The following is a 19,110-nucleotide window of genomic DNA, read 5'->3' as shown; positions in this document are numbered from 1 at the left end:
GGAATAATTAGTTGGTATTGATGAAAGAGACATGAGGAGGCTTAGCCAGTGACATTGAGCAGTTGGTGGTGGAATGAGGAAGTACAGTAAAGTATACAGACGAAGAGGTTGGCAAAGAAGTGGGATGGTCAGAAAGATGAAGAAAGTAGACAGGAGCACAAGGAGATGTGGCGTAAAGTGAAGAGAGAGGTGGCGAAGGCAAAGGAAAAGGCAAATGGTGAGTTGTATGAGAGGTTAGACACTAAGGAAGGAGAAAAGGACTTGTACCAATTGCGTAGACAGAGGGACCGTGCAGGAAAGGACGTAGAGCAGGTTACGGCGATGAAGGCTAGAGATGGAAATGTGCTGACAAGCGAGGAGAGTGTGTTGAAAAAAATGGAAGGAGTACTTTGAGGGGATGATGAATGAAGAAAATGAGAACGAAGGAGAGATAAGGTTGGATGATGTGGGGATAGTGAATCAGGAAGTGTGGTGGATTAGGAAGGAGGAAGTGAGGGCAGCTATGATGAGGATGAAGAGTGGAAAGACGACTGGTCCAGATGACATACCTGTTGAGGCATGGAGGTGTTAAGGAAGATGTCAGTGGAGTTTTTAACTAGATTGTTTAACACAATCTTGTGAGAAAGAGTAATAGAAGCTAGGTTAAGAGGAGAGGTGATGATTAGCGAGCAGCAGTATGATTTCAAACCACGAAAGAGCACTACAGATGCAATGTTTGCTTTGAGAATGTTGATGTTGAAGTACAGAGAAGGTCAGAAGGAGTTACATTGTGTGTTTGTGGATTTAGAGAAAGCATAAGACAGGGTGTCGAGAGAGGAGGTGTGGTATTGTTTGAAGAAGTTGGGAGTGGCAGAGAAGTATGTAAGAATGGTGCAGGATATGTGTGAAGGTAGAGTGACAATAGTGAGGTGTGCAGTAGGAATGATGGATGGGTTCAAGGTGGAGGTGGGATTACATCAAGGATTGGCTCTGAGCCCTTTCTTGTTGCACTGGTGATGGACAGGTTGACAAACGAGATCAGGCAGGAGTCTCCGTGGACTATGATATTTATGGATGACGTTGTGATTTATAGTGAGAGTAGGGTGCAGGTTGAGGAGAGTCTGGAGAGGTGGAGGTATGCACTGGAGAGAAGAGGAATGAAAGTCAGTAGGAGCAAGACGGAATACTTATGTGTGAATGAGAGGGAGGACAGCAGAATGGTGAGGATGCAAGGAGTAGAGGTGAGGAAGGTGTATGAGTTTAAATACTTGGGGTCAACTGTTCAAAGTAACGGGGAGTGCGGAAGAGAGATGAAGAAGAGAGTGCAGGCAGGGTGGAATGGGTGGAGAAGAGTGTCAGGAGTGATTTGTGACAGAAGGGTACCAGCATGAGTTAAAGGGGAGGTCTACAAGATGGTTGTGAGACCAGCTATGTTATATGGTTTGGAGACAGTGGCACTGATGAAAAGACAGGAGGCAGAGCTGGAGGTGGCAGAGTTGAAGATGCTAAGATTTTCGTCGAAAGTGATGAAGAAGGACAGGATTAGGAACGAGTATATTAGAGGGACAGCTCAGGTTGGATGGTTTGGAGACAAAGCTAGCGAGGCAAGCTTGAGATGGTTTAGACATGTGTGGAGGACAGATGCTGGGTATATTGGGAGAAGGATGCTGAATATGGAACTGCCAGGCAAGAGGAAGACAAAAGAGGAGGTTTATGGACGTGGTGAGGGAGGACATGCAGGTAGGTGGCTGGTGTGACAGAGGAAGATGCAGAGGACAGGATGAGATGGAAACAGATGATCTGCTGTGGCGATCCCTAATGGGAGCAGCCGAAAGTAGTAATAGTAGTAGTAGTTCTGTGATCATTAAACACCACAGTGAGTCGGGACCTCATTTTAGCCTTTGATCCGAAGAACAGCCCCCGTAACTGAAAGGTGTCCCTTTTTACCATACAGGGGGGCTGATGCTGCCAGTCAGGCCAGCCTTTAGGAATTATGGACAAAGGGACAAAATTTTCCAAATTGGGCCCCTCATCCACACCCACTCCAGAACCACCACCACCCACGCACCCTTAGATCTAATACCAACACAGGCAATTTTAAATAAGCTCTTGGCCATTAGCCTTGTAGTATTGCAGATGGAGTCTAACAATCCATCCATTGTTCATAGACCTGTCCAGGCCATGGTTTGTTTTCCATACATATAATCAATAATCAATATGATTACAAGGCTCAAAAGGTTGAGTCAGTTATTTCAAAACACAGAAAAATGTTCTTTCAAATTAGACTGACAGAGTGATATTCCTCCTTTTACCTTAAAACAAAACAAGGAAAAAATAATGGCCGCCAATGCATTTGTGATTAGAGAAAAGTAAAATCAAACATTGATTGTAGAAATTCATCATCATCCTTCGACCGCAGTCGAGCAATGCTTGTCTTTTGCTGATAGTAGACTGAGGTCGCAACTCCTTCGGAACCCAATTTCTGTCTGGGTTGGTCCCACAGCCTTTACCCCCCCCAGGGCGTCTACAAGGCAGTAGTTTGTTTTGTTATTTAACCCATAACTGGGGTAACCTTGACTCAATTATCCAGACATGTTCATGTTTAAGTGGGCCATAGTAATTGGTCTACGCGGGGCTGCTCCTCCGAAGGTTTGCCGTCTTGGTCTGCCCCGCCCATAGCCTTTGGCTAAATAGCCTATCCCACATGGCAGCAGGGGCAATTGTAGAAATTACTGCAAGGCATTAAATCGTAAGATCAAATCATGACTGAACAAACACATTTACTCTTCATCTATCGATTTCAATCTTGAGGGCTACATTAATCAAAGTATTGGCTAAATTGTGTGCAGAACGGAAATACTATACAGAATATATGGCTGTCAACTGAAATGATGATAACAATAATATTAAGAGGCTTACCCACATGTATAGCTTATTTTTGCCATGATCAGACACCACGCAGCAAATGATCAAATGTAATGAATCTGTTTTGTTTTTTCCCCACCTTTTTCTCCACAATTGTTCCCGTCCAATTACCCCACTCTTCTGAGCCATCCCGGTCGCTGCTCCACCCCCTCTGCCAATCCAGAGAGGGCTGCAGACTACCACATGCCTCCTGCGATACATGTGGAGTCGCCAGCCGCTCCTTTTCACTCGAAAGTGAGGAGTTCCACCAGGGGGGCGTAGCGCATGGGAGGATTACGCTATTCCCCCCAGTTCCCCCTCCCGCCTGAGCAGGCGCCCCAACCGACAAGAGGAGGCGCTAGTGCAGCGACCAGGACACATACCCACATCCGGCTTCCCATCCGCAGACACGGCCAATTGTGTCTGTAGGGACGCCCTGACCAAGCAGGAGGTAACACGAGGATTCAAACCGGCGATCCCCGTGTTAATATGCAACGAAATAGATCGCCACGCTACCCGGACACGAATCTGTGTTTTAAATTTTGACTGCAAGAGCTGATCGAGACATGAAGCAATATGTGACCACAGGTATAGAGCCATAAAGTCCATACGGTGGTCTGTGTGACCGTCAGCAGTTAAGACACGAGCATGCCGACAGTCCATATTATACCAAACCCACAAGCGAGAGTGGATCTTAAAAGAAAGGTTGTCTAGTTGTTGCATCACTGCGATTCTCTGCCAGGCACACGTTGCTCTTGGTTGGAGAAAAAAAAACACGCACCATGATGTAAGCAGTTGTGACATTTAAATGTGAACCTGTCTACCTGCATCAGATAAGCACCTGGCTTTGGCCAATTAAAGCGGCTGCTTTCCCTTTGCCCCAACGATCTGGAACGTTTAAGAATGTCACAGTCGGCCCTTTTTGCTGAGGCAAGTTGGGTAGAATGGCATTTCAAATACAGAGCATCTACAAGGTACCCTTTCCAAGAATCAAATGGTTGCTCCTGTATTCTAAAAAAAAAAGACATTGGTTAACGGTTTATGTTTTGCAAGAAGCCAGAAAAAGCCATTTATAAAACCACTCGTGGTTCAGAATTACCCTAATCCACTAATGAAACGTGCTACACCAGATACAATACGTAACTATGAGAGTTGATGGCAGGTGGAAAGCCAACAGTCTCATCACCATATCATCGCAAGAAAAACATACCGTTCCCTGTGAGAACTAGAGGCTTTTGATTGTACGCCCACCTGAGCCCCACAGGACTAAAATCCAATACTGAAGCCAACAAACCTGAGAGGCAGCGGCTCAAACAGCCGCTATACGTTAAAGTCTCTGGCTGGGGGAACAAAAGGATCTTGGTCCATAATGAGAATGAAATAACAGATGTCTTGTTGTTTTACCTCTGAACATATTGTTCTCAGAGGCAGACCAAGGACATGTGAATGAGAGCTACGTGCCTGACTTTTTTTTTTTGAAATTGAGATGGGTGGCACGGTGGCGCAGTGGTTAGCGCAGTCACCTCACAGCAAGAAGGTCCTGGGTTCGAGCCCCGGGGTAGTCCGACCTTGGTGGTCGTCCTCTGTGTGTAGTTTGAATGTTCTACCTGTGTCTGTGTGGGTTTCCTCCAGGTGCTCCGGTTTCCTCCCACAGTCCTAAGACATGTAGGTCAAGTGAATCGGCCATACTAAATTGTCTCTGGGTGTGAATGTGTGTCGGCCCTGTGATGGCCTGGCGGCCTGTCCAGGGTGTCTCCCTGCCTACTGCCCAATGAATGCTGGGATAGGCTCCAGCATCCCCGTGACCCTAAAGCAGGAATAAGCAGTTTGGATAAAGGATGGATGATTTTGAGATACTTTATTAATCCCCATAGGGAAATTCTTTCTCTGCATTTAACCCATTCTAGCTGTGTAGCTAGGAGCAGTTGGCAGCCGCCGTGCAGCGCCAGGGGACCAACCCCAGTCCGTTTTGCCATGCCTCGGTCAAAGGCAGAAACAGGAGTATTAACCCTAACATGCATGTCGTTTTTGAGGGTAGGAGAAACCGGAGCACCCGGAGAAAACCCACCGCAGACACAGGGAAAACATGCCAACTCCACACAGATAATGACGTGGGGTAACCCCCAAGGTTGGACTACCCCAGGGTTCGAACCCAGCACCTTCTCGCTGTGAGGTGACAGAGGTAACCACTGCGCAACCGTGCCACCCAATTAGGCATTAATTATTAATTGGTTATTATTATTAATTAATTATTCATTAGACTTGAATTAGGTAGAGACTCAGGACTAACTTTTTTTTGCTAGTGCAGCGACCAGGACACAAACCCACATCCGGCTTCCGACCTGCAGACACGGCCAATTGTGTCTGGAGGGACGGTCGACCAAGCCAGAGGTAACATGGGGATTCGAACCGATGATCCCTGTGTTGGCAGGCAACAGAATAGACCACCATGCGACCCGGACGCCCCCTCACGACTAACTTCTGAACTGATCTGAGCTTTGTTTCACGCAGTCCAAAGGTCACATTTACACCGCATTTCAGACAGCCAATCACCAGCACCGTCCCAAATTATAACAGAGACCCAACATGAAAGCAACATGCTCGCTTTTTGAATAAGAATGGAAATCAATATGGGGTGTAGGCTGGCATGAGGTTGTTTAAATATACAATAGTATTGATTAGGTGTGTAACACAACCTTTTGACCACCAACAAAAAAAAAAGCTACACAGTGCATCAAAAGAAATTATTTGATCCTTCAAGTGCGTATAATGAAATCATAAATAATTTGTACCCCACATGAAGGGTTTAGTCTTCAACATGAAATCAGTCGATTTCCACTGAACACAATAGTGCAGCTGTTGCTAATGCATTTCTAACATCAGAGTCCATGTCGCAGTCTGTCAATCTCTCACTTTGCGGAGATTGATGATGTCAGATGTTATATCCGTCTCTCTCATTCCGTGAGCTCGCCAAGGATGAGTAATTACCACATTATCGGGTTCATTTCTCTGCTGTCTGTGGTTGGGCGGCCATGACAAGTCCCCAGAAAACGCAAGTGAAGAACTCCAAGGCGTACTAAGTGGAACACTAAGGATACCAGTTTCTTCAACCTGCCTGCTCATATACTGAGATGGAGACAAAACCAGTGGCGATTCATCCCTGTGTTGAAAGATGCTGGTTGCTGAAACTGCAGCCTGACTGTTCCTTAAAAACAATGGATACAAAATCCCCCAGTTGTGATTTCATATCCATCCATCCATTATCTGACCGCTTATCCTGCTCTCGGGGTCGCGGGGCTACTGGAGCCTATCCCAGCAGTCATTGGGCGGCAGGCGGGCAGACACCCTGGACAGGCCGCCAGGCCATCACACAGGGCTGACACACATACATACACATTCACACCTAGGGACAATTTAGTACGGCCGGTTCACTTGACCTACATGTCTTCGGACTGTGGGAGGAAACTGGAGCCCCCGGAGGAAACCCACACAGACACGGAGAGAACATGCAAACTCCACACAGAGGACGACCTGGGATGACCCCCAAGGTTGGACTACCCTGGGGCTCAAACCCAGGACCTCCTTTCTGTGTGGTGACTGCGCTAACCACTGCGCCACCGTGCCGCCCGTTGTGATTTCAACAGTGCTGAAATAATCAAGCAGGCCCATTTCTTAGTATTGAATCAAGCTTCACTCATTCTGGGTGCTTTCACACCCGAGCTGTTTGGTCCTTTTTAAGCGAGCCTTGGGGCGTTTACCCCCTCAGTGTGTTTCATTTGGGAAGGTGCGAACACAGCAATCACACTCGGGTGTGTACCAAAACAACTGGACCGAGACCTTACTGAAGAGGTGGTCTCAGCCTGGTTACAAACGAACTCTGGTACAGCTCGTTTGTGGTATGAACGTGATCAGACCCAGATCCGACCCAACCGCAGGAAGCATTGCACATTTTTTGGATTAAACCGGCTCCTGTCGCCAGCTGGGCTGTGCATTATGAGGTCAGGACAAGCTTTGTCACCACAGAATGAATGAATGAATGAAATGTTATTATTGTGTTGTGTGTACAATTACGCCCAGCCCACATGTGCTTACAAGACACCATGAATTCAAACAAGCGAGGACCAGAGTACAGCAACCGGGTGAGAAGGCGTCCGGGTAGCGTACCGGTCTATTCCATAGTGTACAAACACGAGGATCGCCAGTTCGAATCCCCGTGTACCTCCGGCTTGGTGGCAGGCGTAGCTCCGGCCAGGGCTGCTGTACCTGGGCCCACAGGACGCAGCGGACCAAGCTCTCCCAGCCGATCCAGTGCCAGCTCTCCCAGCCATCAAACAAAGATTAAACAAACCTAGACGCAGATGTGGACAAAGACACTGCATGGACGGCACTGGGCGAGGCCACAGCAAATACAAGTTCGTGCCGCCATCGTCCCAGACTAGTGCTGGGTGAGGACAACATGGGCAAGGTTAAACCTAGCTTCTCACCAATCAAATCCCTGTTGTCATCAAGAAAAAATAAAAAACTGCTTGCACTGAGTCCCCAACCAGCTAGCCTACTGCATGCAGCACGGGTGAAACCAGTTAGCATGTTAGCAAAAACGTTCAGCTATGTGTTTATTCTTTAGATGATGAGAAGAAACTCAGAGGCAGCGTCATGTTTTAGCCTGTGTAGATCCGGTGTGTGATTGTGCGAGCATCTTTAAGAGCAAACGGCATTGTTGTTTCTTTCCGATTGCAGTTAAATTGTTGGAGATGGCCTCTCATAGCTGTATGCACATAATTCATCTGTTACTAATAACCAGTGCTTATGGTTGTGAGAAGTTTTCTTGTGTTGGCTGTACAGTATTTGGAGAGAGAAAATAAGTCACACCACTTGTTTTGTATTCCACAAAAGCCTTGTACATGCTATGGTTCCCGAGGAATGGGAGATAAGTGCAAATGAGAAACATTATAGCAGCACAGTGGTTGCAGTGGTTAGCACTGTCGCCTCACAGCAAGAAGGTCCTGGGTTCGAGCCCCGGGTAGTCCAACTTTGGGGGTCGTCCTCTGTGTGGAGTTTGCATGTTCTCCCCGTGCCTGCATGGGTTTCCTCTGGGTGCTCCAGTTTCCTCCCACAGTCCAAAGACATGTAGGTCAGGTGAATCGGCCGTACTAAATTGTCCCTAGGTGTGAATGTGCGTGTGTGAGTTGGCCCCGTGAAGGCCTAGCGGCCTGTCCAGGGTGTCTCCTCGCCTGCCGCCCAATAACTGCTGGGAAAGGCTCCAGCATCCTTGCAACTCTGAGATCTGAGATAACCTGAGACCCTGGGATAAGCGGTTTAGATAATGGATGGATGGATGGATAGATGGAGAAGCATTACCCCAGTTACGGCACTCGTTTATTCTGGTTTGTGAAAGCAAGTAACTATGATATGTCCTTGTGATCATATGGAGATATGATCACATGGACATATCATAGTTATCGCCGTATGATGACAATCATATGGTGATATATCTCCATACCAAGCTGGCTGGCTTCCTCAGTAAAGTTTGCCATGCACCCCCACTGATCTCGAGGGTGGGGGGGCTCCCGGTTTTGAAAACAACTGCTCCAAACGAGCCAGGTGTGAAAGCGCCTGTCAAAAAAAACAAAAAAGCAAAAAAAAAACAAAAACAAAAACAAACAAAAAAAAACAAAACCCACGGGAGCGAAGAGGGCACGTTTTCCAGTATACCACCCACTGCGACACACACACACACATACACACACACACTCAATAAAAAAGGTCTGACCAAACTGCAGACATAATGCACCATTTCCAGATTAATAATGGAAACACAATTTCCAGCGAGCTTCCTGCTGCAGCCGTGATTATGTCTAATAGGCACAAACAGGGGAGGGATGGTTGAAAATGTGCCCTGCATTCGCAACAGCCACACGAGGGGTAAATTGAACTATTACAGCGAGAATCACATACGGGATGACTGCACGATGAGTACTGAGACTGGATGGATCATATACGTTAGACGACCGTGCATAACACTGCGTCAGCGGTAGTTTGGTAAGGGAAGAAAAAAAAAAGAAGGGGGAAGCAATGGCAGCACCGAGGGAGCTGGTGGATACTCGGTAATGATTCATACATTACGAAAGATCTTTTTTTAACGCTTCAGTGACACAGGACCGGAAATAAGACGTGTAAGTAGGCCATTATTCTCGGTAATTGTAATTTCAAGAGCAAAAAAACATCATCCTCCATCTTAAAAACTGGTGTAAGCCATCATAACAATACAGAATAATGGCAAAGAGAGAAGAGGGTGAATCATAAAAACCTGAAAGCTAAGAAGAAGAAAAAAAGTAAAATAGAAAAAAAATCAAAAAGCGAAATGGAAGATGGAAAATAGCTGCTGGCTTTGACTATATTTCTAGGTCAGTGATTTTAAGAGGACATGAGGACCGGCCTCTCAAACTCTCAAGCGTAGAGGAAGAGAAGGGGCGGGGCTATTTACAGCATCACGCAGCACAGCAGTATGACTGGCCCACACAGCAGTGGCCCCCGGCTAGACAGAGAATATTAGTATTTCGGACATGCTCATGCACAGGCGGACCTTTTTAACCCCAGTAACGGGACTGGGAACCCCATCAGTCAATGTGTGACCAAATCACACTGACATTTCAATCACTCAATTTTAATTATAAATGGCTGGGCCCTGTTTACTCGCTGGATCTGTGACCTGTGTGTGGGTACGTCAAGGGCAGGAGCGAGGGTCGAAAAGGAGACTGTCACACAGTATGACGGAGAATAAGAAGGAAAAAGATCCAAATTTTTAAATAAAATTTCTGCCATAACAACTGTTCTAACCTTTCACTCATAAAATGTTATTGATTCAGGGTCTCTGGGAAGCATGGCAGTCTATTCCATTGCCTACCAACAAGGGGATCACTGGTTCGAATCCCTGTGTTACCTCCGGCTTGGTCGGGCGTGCCTACAGACACAATTGGCCGTGTCTGCAGGTGGGAAGCCGGATGGGGGTATGTGTCATGGTCGCTGCACTAGTGCCTCCTCTGGTCAATCGGGGCACCTGTTTGGAGGGGAGGGGGAACTGGGGGGAATAGCATGACCCTCTCATGCGCTACGTCCTCCTGGTGAAGCTCGCCACTGTCAGGTGAAAAGAAGCAGCTAGCGACTCCACATGTATTGGAGGAGGCATGTGGTAGTCTGCAGGCCTCCCCGGATCGGCAGAGGAGGTGGAACAGCGACCGGGACGGCTCGGAAGAGTTGGGGTAATTGGCCAAGTAAGAAAGTATTGATACACTCGAGTATCGCGATATTATCTCTTGTGATACTGTATCGATTCTCAAAACCACTACATCAGCTTTTAATTGGTTACATGTAAAGGTTCGTGACAAACTTTGCATTGTGTGTAACCCCACGACCGCTAGATAACAGTGTTGTAATGTCTGTGAATGTTCTCATTCATCCAGGTCATGGTTATCCAAAGGAGTTGAATCAAGTGCAACTGGACTTGGTATATATCCGTGAAGACGTTTCGCCTCTCATCCGAGAGGCTTCCTCAGTTCGTGCCTTTCTGACTAGACGAAGCTAGTCTGACTGGCTGGTGATGAGACTCAGAAAGTGTTGTAATCTATATTCAGCCATGTGACTCTTCCACTCCAACCCAACAATGTAAACTGAGACCGGAAGTAGCATAAGCACAAAGAACACAGGCCTATGACATCGCAGTATATTGCCTTTCTTATAGTATCACGATATATTGAATCGGAACCCCTGTATCGTGATACGTATCATATCGCCAGATTCTCGCCAGTACACAGCCCTACTAGACCAGCAACAAGCAACTCAGAATGATTCAGACTATGTGACAGTACCTGACCTTCAGTCAGCAAATCTCGCCATAGGATACTCAGAGTATCCTGGGTAAGTGAAAGTCCTACAAGGAGCTGCCTTGAAGCACATTAACAGTTGGCTCGTCACGTGATATATCACATATGATCAAGTCTGAAAGCATTTTCGGCCTCATGTTGGCAGCACCTGCCGACACCTCAACAAGTCTCAGAGATCTGCTGTGTGTCTTTCCCAGCGCGGGGGCATTTAGCCGACAGCAGATTCCATTGAAAAGCATCAAAGCCGGAGGCACACATCCCTCAGACGCTAACAATTATTTCACCTGCCGTGCAGGAGGTGGGGCTACTGAGTAGATGGGCTGTAATGGTAGCATATGTGGGGCTTTGATTAAACAAAGAAGGATGTCTTACATGAGGGACTATATCAATCAATAAATATGCTAATCAATAATAAATATTAACTATGCTGTTCTGTTTTCCCTATTGATTTCATGTTTTTTTCTTTTTGATCCCCCCCGTTGTATCTGTCCAATTACCCCACTCTTCCAAGCCGTCCCAGTCGCTGCTCCACCCCCTCTGCCGATCCGGGGAGGGCTGCAGACTACCACATGCCTCCTTTGATACATGTGGAGTATCACCACCAGCCGCTTCTTTTCACCTGACAGTGATGAGCTTCGCCAGGGGGACGTAGCACGTGGGAGGGTCACGCCCAGGTCCCCCCCCCCCGAACAGGTGCCTCGACAGACCATAGGAGGCACTCGTGCGACGACCAGGACACATACCCACATCCGGCTTCCCACCCGCAGACACAGCCAATGGGGTCTGTAGGGATGCCCGACCAAGCTGGAGGTAACACGGGGATTTGAACCGATGATCCCCGTGTTTGTAGGCAACAGAATAGATCGCCACGCTACCCGGATGCCCATACTGATTTGCCCATATTGATTCGCTCATATTGATTTCATGTTTGAGCAAGTTTCTATTAGACCCTAATGACTGCCGAGCACTCCGACACTGAGCAGCAATTAATCGTTTATGTGCTTGTGTTAGGTTTTGTCCATTTTTCCCCCATTCTTACTTCTTTGTCCATACTCTCCAGGTCCTCCTTGCAGAGTGTGTAGAGAGGCATGGTCTCCGACATGCTGGGCTGCCGTTTCCGCCGCGACGGCCCCGGCTGCTCGTCATCTCGGCTGGGCCCTGCAGTCTCATCCTGCAGACCCTTCTGAGTTCCCCTGAAATACACCAAACACAGAAAACAACCTAATAAAACCCTGTCAATACACACACCGAGAAAGGCACACAAAATCAAGGTTCGACAATGTCTTTTGCTGAACTACCTCAAAATAAATAAATAAACAGATAGATAGATGAATCGAGATGTGCCCTGAAGGACAACTGTTAACTTTTTAGCTGATGTCAGGCTGATGTCAGGCTTATGACACCCGCTTGCCCATTTTAATGTCTCCTGTTCATTTTCTCCATTCAGACGGTATAATTGACCAATTCAGAGGATAAAAACATATTACCAGCATGTAAAAAGTGAACAAAGAGGCACTTCGGAAACAGCTGTGAGACTAGTATTGTGAACACACACACACACACACACACACACACACACACACACACACACACACACACAGTCAGCAAACACCAACTGTAGTCAAGGACACAGGAAGTCAAAACTTTATTGGAAAGAGAACATTTGGAGAACATATTGGAACATTGCTGTGCTAAAGTCAACAAAATAAAAACACTACACTGAGAAAGCTATTGATTTACGGACTAAAAGTACACGACCATCAACTGCTGCTGTCGTCAAACTGTAGAAGATTTGATTTTTGCATCCTCTGTAAACAGCACTAGTATTGCTAGCCTTTCGCTGAAGCCCAAAGCTGCAACCTGATTAAATCTCTGAGTGACCGTATCATCAGCCAATTAATTGTTGACATGTACTGACAGAACGCCCCAGGGCCCTGCGATGTATCGGTGCTCGCCCCGGTGTTGTCATCAACTCTGAGCTTGAGGAGCTTCTACACGAACACCACAGAGCATCAACGCCCTACTCTCTTCAATCCGTGCCCTAACGAGTTCCACGTTAAGGAAAAATATAACGACATCCAGGTCACCGATTACCCCCTCACATATTCTGAAGAGAACTCTACCTGTGCAGCTGACCGCCTGGGACGCACTGTGTCTACGCGGACCAAAGATGACAACCAGGCGGCTCCTTCGATTCAGGACGCCGCCTTCATGACAATAATGGATGAAGGAGTACGGAAAGATCTGAACAACAGTTGGGTAGCGCCATCACCCTTTAAGTGTCTGCATCAATGGCTCCCTAACAACAGGCCCCAAGCACCGGAGCGTCTCGTGTCTCTCAGGTGCAACTTCGAGAGGAAGCCCGAAATGAGAGACCACCTCGTCAGCTTCATGGACACGATGTTTAAAAATGGCCACGTTGAGTTAGCCCCTCCTCTCAGTGAGGAAGAAGAACGATGGGGCTTGCCAATATTTGGTGCGTATCACCCGAAGAAACCTAAGCAAATCCGAGTGGCGTTCGATTCTAGTGCCCAATACATTGGTGTATAGCTCAATGAGCCTTTGGCGGGTTGTGAGCAAACTAAGAGCAATGGCTGCCGCGTTCACAGCTACTGCCGATCTAATTCATGCTTTTTATTAATCTGATAGGGTAAGTCTGCCTTTTTTGGGGGGGGGGGGTTCCCCCCTTTTTTTCTCCCTAACTGTATCCAGCCAATTACCTCACTCTTCCGAGCCGTCCCAATCATTGCTCCATCCCCTCTGCTGATCTGGGGAGGGCTGCAGACTACCACATGCCTCCTCCGATACATGTGGAGTCGCCAGCCGATTCTTTTCACCTGACAGTGAGGAGTTTCACCAGGGGGACGTAGCGCCTGGGAGGATCACGCTATTCCTCCCAGTTCCCCCTCCCCCCCAAACAGGCGCCTCAACAGACCAGAGGAGGCACTAGTGCAGCGACCAGGACCCATGCCCACATCCGGCTTCCCACCCGCAGACACGGCCAATTGTGTCTGTAGAGACACCCAACCAGGCCAGAGGTAACACGGGGATTAGACCCGGCGATCTCTGTGTTGGAATACACCACCACACTACCTGGATGCCCCATTTTTTACACATTCTCCCAAACAGACTAAATTACTGGATGAATTTTGCAAGAGAGGCTGCCACAAGTCCCTCAAATGAGGTGGAACTTAAACTCCAAGTTGGTGTGCACATTTTTCTTACTGAATTGAAGGCGGTGCACTGATGATATTGTAGCTATACTTTATTGAATTTGTTGAAGCTGCGTCAGTGACTGGTGAACACTACATCAACTGTGGAAACTTTGCTTGTTGTTTTTGTGCCATGTGGTGTGCGTGTGCAATCCAGTTGCTGAGCGACATAAAGGAAGATCTGACGGTGACGCTGCAACAGCTGCTATAGTGAACAGTGGTGCGCGTTGTGGTTGTTGAAGATCAGCTGTGTTGTTGGTGTTGATGTAATAGTGCATATAGTGTGTGACAGTGTATTTTGTATGTGGCTGTGCTGGCTGTATCAGCCCCATATGAGAAAATTGTGTGTGCGTGTGTGGTGGGGGGTGCAGTTCATTACTGAAGGCCCTGACTGAAACCCCACTGTATGTCAAATGCTAATCAAGTAAATGTCATAGGTGGTTCGGGCATCTGATTAGGATGCCTCCTGGGCGCCTTCCTTTGGCGGTTTACCAGGCACGGCCAACTGGGAGGAGACCCCGTGGTAGACCCAGAACTTGCTGGAGGGGCTACATGTCCAATCTGGCCTGGGAACGCCTTGGGATCCCCCAGGAGGAACTGGAGGGCGTTGCTGGGGTGAGGGATGTCTGGAGTGCCCTACTTAGCTTGCTGCCACCGTGACCCGACCCCGGACAAGCGGCTGATGATGAATGATTGAATTAATAAATGTCATAGTTATACTCTGTCAAGTAGTCCAATTTTAACTGCATTTGAAACCTGTATTTGAAAATCTGCTAAACATTCCCCAGTTCTGTATATTGCTAAAAACAAGTTCCTTTACAATGCAATGTGTAAATGATCTATCCATCCATCCATTATCCGAACCGCTTATCCTGCTCTCAGGTTCGCGGGGATGCTGCAGCCTATCCCAGCAGTCATTGGGCGGCAGGCGGGGAGACACACTGGACAGGCCGCCAAGGCCATCACACACACACACACACATACACACACACACACACATTCACTCCTAGGGAAAATTTAGTAATGCCGATTCACCTGACCAACATGTCTCTGGACTGCGGGAGGAAACTGGAGCAACCAGAGGAAACCCACGCAGACATGGGCAGAACATGCAAACGCCACACAGAGGACAACCCGGGACGACCCCCAAGGTTGGACTCGAACCCAGGACCTTCTTGCTGTGAGGCAACCGCACTAACCAATGATATACACGGAAAATAAAACTATCTATACCATTTTTTCAACTTGTTAATTTGGATTTTCCTCTTGCTGTCAATAAAGAAAACATCAATAATTATCATCCATATATATATATTTTTTTTTACTTCCCTTGCCTATTCAACTATTCTGTGCTATGTCATATTAGGCAGAAATCACAGTGTGGGAGGGCACAGAGAAAATCAGGTGGGCCAAGCCCGTCCAAGACCAATCATACTTAATAGGTTCTGAAATTAATATGTTAACCAAAATAGGCCATTACAACTATACTCGCCTGAATGCACCACAGTTTAATCTTACAAGGCTTGGACATCATCAGAGGTAATGTTACGGGCACTAAGGCACGGTTGGCCACATATTCACACACACAGCTGACATTACTAATCAAGCGAGGTACACACAGGGCTGATGACACCGCGGGAACACTGGGTCAGTTGTCCTGGGCTCTGGGTCAAGGAAGGGTCCAATGAAACGCGTTGCGAAACGGCTTTCGGACATAATGAGCCCCGTGCTGATGATTATGCAGACACTACTCCCTGGCCCGGCCAGAACCCGCTTGAGACCGACATCACATCGGATCTGGATATCTGCTATTGGGTGAATCAGAGAGTGAGACCAAAGACCTGTTCTACACCCTCAGGGTCAAACCCTGAGCTCTGGACAGACGTTGTCCAGGGTAAATGAAGTCAGGCACAACAAGTACAGTTCAACTAATGTCTCACGATGAGCTGCCTGTCAGTGAGCACAATAGTAATACCACAGCTAGCATTAGCACCGCTAGCTCAGAAGTTAATGCCGGGACCTGTGCACCCATGGCCCGTGATACAAATAAGCCCTTGAGGAGCGTCTCTCGGTGGCACCCAGAGGTAAACAACTGATCAACAGCAGCTAAAGCTAATGTTAAGTCATCAAAAAAAGACTGCATCACAGCAGAACATGAACCGGACATTTGAAAAAGAAGCTAACCAAGCTAGATAAGACATCAAACCAAAGACAAGCTCTGCTGGCAGGTGACCATAAAATAAGAAATGTCAAAAGCAAAGTTTTGAAAACTGTCTGTCTACTCAACGCTAGGGTTAGTGACATGGTCCAAACACTGCCACGAGTGTTATTCAACTATCCGGGCACGGACACACTTATTGTGCATGTTGGAACAACTGATACTTGGCTTGGAATGACACATGGCTCAGAGCTGTTAAAAAGACACCTCATACTGTCACGCTGGGAGCAGAAGTGGAGGACCCAAATGCAGACAGGCGGAGACAGACTGGGCTAGAACAAGGTTTTATTAACATAAACAAACTCACAACACAGGAATGTAGACTCAGGCAGCAAGAAAGACTGGAGACAAGATGTGACGCATCCAGCTACCAAAAGTCAATAAGTATGTGTGTGACAATCTGACAGATTGCCAGGCCAACCAGGGGGAATATATAACTTGCTGGGGAGCCAATCAGGGAAATGGGGAACAGGTGAGCAGGGCAGGCACAGGCTCGCCTATCAGGAAATTGGAAACAGGTGAGTAAAGCAGGGGCAACCAGGCAAATGGGGCAATCAGGGTTACTCAGGTAAATGGGGCGCAGGTGAGCAGAAATACTAATCAGAGGATGGGGGAACAGGTGAGCCTTGATGGCCCAGACCACACAACCATGACACACACAACTAATGGACATTCTACAACAAGTCCCAGCTTAAATATGTATGTCCTGACTATAGGGGAACAAACTGAATGTTTCAGCTGCTTGCTGGCATTAAATAACTGGCTTTCCTCCGCATGCACTCCTCAAAAACTGAACTTCATTGACAACTTCAACCTGTACCGGGAGCAATGAAATCGTTTCAGAATGGACATGGTTCATCTCAACAGAGTAGGGGGTTCACATGCTTACTGCCAACCTAATCTACGGCCTCCAGCACCGCAATGCTGGTATTTGGAAAAGGTCCGAAAAATCTGGGAAAAGTAGAGCAAACTTTTCTACCCAGGAAAACAAGGACTACACCATGGATAATTCCCAGCACCGCCCCCCCCCTCTCAAAATCCTCATACCCGCCCAAACAAACCAAGGGCAATCTCCCCATGATCAGCATTACAGGGCATACTGACTACTAGGACTGACTGGGTCCTTATCCCCCCCCCCCTTTCAGTTCATGTCTCATTCTGCTTACTGGGTATGGATCCTCTACTGTTGTTACAGCCCATCCCGGACTGAGGAAGAGCAACCCCAAAGTCTGCAATTCCTGTTTTGACCAGCTTCAGGAGGAACAAAGCGTACCCAAAGTGCACAGCTACTTCATCTAATCTGACTCCAGTTGTACGCTAGCAGCCACAGCCTGTCTCAAAAATTGCACAGGTATTACTTTTAACACATTAACTTTAGTGTTACTAAAAATCAGGTCTTTGGTGGGAAAAACGTTTTCAATTAGTGGTTTTTAATCACCAAGCATAATCTCAATTTTATGTTTTTAACTGAAACTTGGTCAGACCAAGTCAACAATGGAACTGTTCTTACTGAGTCAACCCCGGCCAATTTCAGCTTTGTGAGAGAAACCAGACAGCATAAGAAAGGAGGTGGAATTGCCATTTTGTTTCATGATTTGCTCCAATGCAAGAAGATTCATCCATTGTCTTAACCACTTATCCTGCTCTCAGGATCGCGGGGATGCTGGAGCCTATTCCAGCAGTCATTGGGCGGAAGGCGGGGAGACACCCTGGACAGGCTGCCAGGCCATCACATGGCTGACACACACACACACACACACACACACACAAACACACACACACACACATTCATCCCTAGGGACAATTTAGTAACGCCAATTCACCTGACCTACATGTCCTTGGACTGTGGGAGGAAACCGGAGCCCCCGGAGGAAACCCACGCAGACACGGGGAGAACATGCCTACTCCACACAGAGGACGACCCAGGATAACCCACCAAGGTTGGACTACCCCGGGGCTCAAACCTAGGACCTTCTTGCTGTGAGGCGACCGCACTAACCACTGCGCCACCGTGCCGCCGTAAGTCAATGCAAGAAGATATCTTATGGAAATTTCATTTCTTTTGAATATGTGGCTCTTCGGTTGAATTCCACTCCTCAAGTTATATGTTGAAATATCTAGAGGCCACCTAAGTACAATGCAAACTTTTTTGATGACTTAACAACGCAGCTGTCTATATCTGTATTGAATTTGACAGTGTAGTTATTGCTGGTGATTTAAAAAATCCATGCTGACAACCCCCAGGGCAGAGGAACTAATGAACTGTGTTGTGTTCTTGATAACTATGGCCTGACTCAGCATGTGACGACGGAGCCAACACACAACAAGTGGCACACTCTGGACTTGATTATCTCGAAGGGTCTGAACATTGCTAAGATTGTGGTGATTGATGTTGCTCTCTCCAATCATTCCTGTGTTTTCTTTGAGAGTAGCACCTCTGTGTGCACAAATGCTCAAACAGAGGTAATTATAAAACGGCATATGACTGAAAGCACCAGTGAAATATTTGTTCAGGCTTTCTCTTCCACACCCGCCCTCTCTCGGGTCTCAGTCAATGAGTTTGTAGATAATTTCAATTCTAAAATTACAGATGTTATCGATGTTATTAAACACGCTAAGGTGAAGGTGGTCTCTGGTAAGAAAATATCACCATGGAGGTGTGCTACGCTGGTCAGAATAGAAGAAAGAGTGTCATAAAGCTGAATGCAGGTGGGGAAAAACAAATCTCACTGTTCATTATGAAATCTATAAAGAGAGACTGCTTTATTTATAATTTGGAACTGAGAAATGCAAGGCGGTCTTACTTCTCTGACATCATTGCCAAAAACAATAATAATGTACGTGCCTTGTTTTCTATTGTCGACAGGCTAACAAACCACCCAGTAGCAGTAGGCTCTGAATTTCTATCTACCAGGGC

At 47.2% G+C, this 19,110-nt stretch overlaps 1 protein-coding gene across 1 annotated transcript in view; it reads right to left on the bottom strand.

The window, feature by feature from the left end:
• ctdp1 (CTD (carboxy-terminal domain, RNA polymerase II, polypeptide A) phosphatase, subunit 1) overlaps nucleotides 1–19,110 on the bottom strand; it is a 129,178-nt gene that overhangs the window by 68,334 nt on the left and 41,734 nt on the right. The window contains exon 11 of the mRNA XM_056298772.1: nucleotides 11,803–11,956. Within this exon, the coding sequence (XP_056154747.1) occupies nucleotides 11,803–11,956 (154 nt within the window). The remainder of the gene's footprint in view (nucleotides 1–11,802; nucleotides 11,957–19,110) is intronic.

The sequence above is a fragment of the Lampris incognitus genome, chromosome 18 (genome assembly GCF_029633865.1).
Source record: "Lampris incognitus isolate fLamInc1 chromosome 18, fLamInc1.hap2, whole genome shotgun sequence".
NCBI classification, from domain to species: Eukaryota; Metazoa; Chordata; class Actinopteri; order Lampriformes; family Lampridae; genus Lampris; species Lampris incognitus.
This window is presented reverse-complemented; position numbering and strand designations above follow the sequence as displayed.